This window comes from Halyomorpha halys, unplaced genomic scaffold (genome assembly GCF_000696795.3).
Source record: "Halyomorpha halys isolate HHAL.00 unplaced genomic scaffold, Hhal_1.1 Scaffold658.1, whole genome shotgun sequence".
Lineage (NCBI taxonomy): Eukaryota > Metazoa > Arthropoda > Insecta > Hemiptera > Pentatomidae > Halyomorpha > Halyomorpha halys.
Window position 1 is genome coordinate 697532 of NW_027110302.1, and position 4545 is coordinate 702076.

The 4545-nt window shown below is 35.9% G+C and overlaps 1 protein-coding gene across 1 annotated transcript; it reads left to right on the plus strand.

The window, feature by feature from the left end:
• Positions 1-1953: 1953 nt before the first annotated feature.
• On the plus strand, positions 1954-3096 carry LOC106685099 (zinc transporter ZIP1; the record flags this gene model as incomplete). The annotated part of the gene is given in 1 exon segment (XM_014427598.3): positions 1954-3096. A coding segment is annotated over 1 exon segment (1102 nt), but the record flags the coding sequence as incomplete, so codon positions are not given.
• Positions 3097-4545: the final 1449 nt, after the last annotated feature.

Consider the following 4545-nt stretch of genomic DNA (forward strand, 5'->3'; position numbering starts at 1 on the left):
AAAATCGGCAAATAGGGGAGATTGAGGTCCTGATAGATGATTTGATTTGTGACAAAGTATGGAGCATTAAGGATTTTACGAAGGATTTTGGACTGTAAGGATTGGATTCGAGGGGAATTAGATGGTTTAGTGGAGCCCCATAGCTCAATTCCGTATGTCCAAATAGACCTTATAATAGTCATGTAGATCAGTCTTTTGTAATGGATTGGAAATTTGGACCGTTTGTCTGGTAAATGTTGTAATAGTCGGAATCGACGAGCAGTTTCCTGTCTTTTCAGTCTTGTATGAGGATTCCATGTCAGTCGTTTGTCCAGATTTAGTCCTAAGTAACGGATCTGTTCAACAGGAATAAGTGGGGTATTAATTTTATATTAAATTGTAGTTTTAATATAAAATACTATTGAAAAGTATTTTTATTGTTTAAAAGTCTTCAATAATTATAATATTATAAATACTTAGAGGCGTCTTTTGCATGAGGCTAAGCCCACACACCGTCAATTGTTAAAATAATATAAAATTGTTGTATAAACTGTGTAAGGCCTTTTTGGTAATAAAGGAATACTAAAATAATAATAATAAAAATCGTTTGGAAATAAATTAATGATCCTTGAAAATTAAATAGAGATCGTTTAAAATGATGATTTCAACGGAAATATATGTTTTATTTCCTTATGTTTATACCTGCAGGATGTTGTTTTTGTATAATTTCCTATGCCGCGTATATTAACAGGCTTAAAGAGTTTAGGCAAAGTGGAAAGAAATTAAGAGTTAATTTGTGTATCATCATGTAAATTGTCTCTATTTAGTTCTGAATGTATCTTAGTTACTATTGTGAATCGTTATTAACAATTCTGACTCATTTTTTTAGAAAACGTGTTTTGTTTTTTTTAATTTGGTTGAATTAGTTAAGTTCTATATTGGACAGGCATTTGTTATGATAGGTGATAACTGCTTTATAGGTTATTAATTTATTTCTGGGGATAGTTTTGATTTTTTTTTTTTTTTTAATAAGGAATAATTTTGTACACTATTTAGTGCGTTTTATAATTTTGAATTAATATGGTAGTTGGAGAACCGCTTACTGTCTAATATGACTTCAAAGTACGTTACTAATTTGGAAAATGGAATAGGAGTGTCGTTTAAAACTATATTCTAGGGTAGTATTAGGAAAATTATGGCTTCTATCTTTTCAATATTTAGACGCAACTTCAATTTTTTTAAAGATACGGTGTTTTCTTGAAATCCTTTTTTTTTAGTTTCATTTATATATGTGTCAAATAATTAAATATAGTATAATGCAAAATAACAAAAATGATCCAAATTGTCTCAACGTTCTTTATTAAAACATAATTACAGCTGATCCGCCCATCATCAAGGACAATTTTAATATTTTTATCACAGCCTCAGCCTTCTTGATTCATTAAAATTTAGAGGCTATTATGCCCAAATCAATTTAACACAGTTAAAATAAAACTATTTGTCACGATAGCATCTATTAATAATTTTTATCGTTCACAATTTTTATATTGTACTTGCATTAGCTCATAACAACACTATAATTTTTTTCTTTATTAATGAAAGTAGAATACAAAGGAAATAATAAATGATTTTTTAACTACGTTAAAATACCCTGCAAGTTTTAATAAATCAATGTGAGGCTGGGATATTAAGATTATCCTGGATGATGGCAAATCGGCCGAAACGTTGCATATGTGATTTGTTTTAATAAAGAAGGTTGAGACAATTAGGATAATTTTCGTTAATGTTTATAAAACAGCCAGCCTCGAATAAGATAATAAAAAAATAAAAATGATGATAAAATACATATGTTTCTATGGCAACAATTATCTGAATCAATAGAGAACAAAATGTTAAAATAATTGTACATATTATATTGAGAGGAGCTGACGGGAACGCGGGAGGGAGGGAGGGAGTGGAGGGGGGAGGTATATTGCGGGAGACTGGAGCGCCAGCCCCTCAGTCGGCCCTCAGCCATGAAGTACGCAGAGTTCGAGAATCAGACCCGGAGCGAGGAGGCCGAGGGCCTTGTCGTGGCCAAGTTGTCCGCCATGGCCGTCCTAGGAGTATCATCCTTCGTCCTGGGGATCCTCCCCATCAAGTTGGCTGCCTGCCTCCGCTGGAAGGACCCTCCCGGCCACGGCCACCAGGGGCACCAACCCCTCGTCATCTCTCTCCTCCTGTGCTTCGGAGGCGGCGTGCTCCTCTACACCACATTCATGCACCTCCAGCCAGAAGTCAGGGAGTCCATGAGTTCGGTCCTCAAGACGGGAATCATACCCCAAGCCATCGTAGAGACCGGGATCAACCTCTCCGAACTTATCTTCTGTATCGGATTCTTCTTCGTCTACCTTATTGAGGAAGTGGTACACACCTTTCTGGACAAGACCCATCCGGAGGAAGACGAAGAAGTGCTCCATAGGACGCTGAGCGTGAGGCGGTGTCATGGAAACATGATCCCGAGGATAAACTTGAACAAGTCCCAGAACACCTCACCACCCTCGACTATCACGGCTTCCACTCAAGTCCTCATCAGGGATTACAACAAGAAGAACTCGAGGCTGGAGCCTGTCATGACTGAGCCCTCGGAGACGGCCTCTTCTTCTTCCGAACCGGTGTCAGTGGTAAAATCGTTCCGCGGTCTCCTTGCCGTGATGGCTCTGTCGTTCCATGCAGTCTTCGAAGGATTGGCCGTTGGCCTCGAGAAGAACGCTGCGAGCGTCTGGTACTTGTGTGCGGCTATTGCTACACACAAGCTGGTCATCGCCTTCTGTATTGGAATAGAGTTGGTTTCCTCGAGGACAAAGCCTACCCTGATCCTGGTGTACATCGCCACATTCGCCCTGGTGTCCCCACTTGGAATCGGGCTTGGACTTATCATTTCCACTGAAGGTGCCCTCGACTCCCCGCCGTTAGCCCTCGCTTCTGTTATTCTCCAGGGGATGGCAGCCGGAACCCTCCTGTACGTCGTCTTCTTCGAAGTCCTCCAAAGGGAAAAGTCTCACTCCAGGTACGGGCTCGCCCAGCTGCTCGCAATAATGGCCGGCTTTATTGTCATGATCGCTCTTGGAATTTTCAGTAAGTACTTTCTTATTATTTTTTATGATGCCTTACATTTTCATACACATAATTTATGCAAGTACGTCCAATGTCTAAATTTCTCACCTACAATCATTCTATCAAAAGGTTTTACAAACACCAACATATACAAATAAAATTAAAAAAATTTAAAGTTAAAATTAAAATGAACTGAATCAAAACACATGGTTTTAAGAAAATGTTCAATTAAAAATTCAATTTTTTTTAATTTTACTTACTCTTATATTTAAATTAATTTAACCATGGGATCCCCATTGTTTATTTTTATCAATGTTTGTTCTCTTTCGCCTACTTCATTATTATTCATTATTGTTTACTGTGTTTCATTAATGTAATAAATTATCTGCTTATTAGGTAAAAGTAAAAATAAAGCTTGACAAGTTTGATGTGTTTACCAATTGTAAGTTCTTGTTTTTATAACTAAGGAAAGCTTCAAATTTGAAAATTAGCTTCATCGATTTAACTTGTAAGCAAAAAATACCTCTGAAACAAAATTTCATATTGAAAACATAACATTCTAAGAGTTGATTCGTTCAAAAACAACATATCAGCGCTGCCGTTCCCGAAATTCTTTCACTACGACACTTTAATTGGACTAAATAAATTTCGCCGCACCCTTTTTGGACAGAAAATAATTCGAATTAAAAAAATATAAAAATGTTGCCACAATTATCCGTAGAGCAGTAGAGTATGTAGGAAAATAAGAAAATACATAGTGCATTAGAGCACTACATATTTACTATTATTATTTTCTTTTTGTAAAAGAAAATTGTTTTGAGAAAGTGGCATTAGCTTGTGTCTCCCCTGATATAGGCTTGGGACACCCTACATTCCTGCGGCACCCACTTTGGGACCGCCCCACCAACCCACCCATTTTCAAAACATTGCGAATTTAGAGGGAGTGCCGGGCGAGCGCCCCTCCTGAAAACTAAGAAAAATTAAATTTTTGAAGTGATTTTGTATTATATCCCCCATATGGAGGAAGTTAAAAACCTAAAATATACTGGTCCTGATTCTATTTGACCTTGACAATTTTCTTAATAGATTTTTCCTGGATACAAATCGTTGATGGTGGTTTGGACTTCACGTAAAGTTGTAGAATTCCGAAGTATTTTCAGATTTTTCATTGACAATTCTAATGTAAGGTCTAATACCTTAGGTGTAAAACATTAGAGAGTTGATTAAAAAATAGAACCTTGAATAAAAAACAAATTTTTTAATATATTTTTTCATTTATTAATTTTTAGCTACATTTTTAAATATCGTTCGATTTAACTCACTTAAGTTAATACTTTTAAATAAATATTTCAAAGGTGATATATGACCGTCGTCAAAAAATGTACATAGTTCATGTTTCATATTTATAGTATAAAAACCTCACCAAAGAGGTACAATTAATAAACAGTACAAAATAATTTAATAATATTT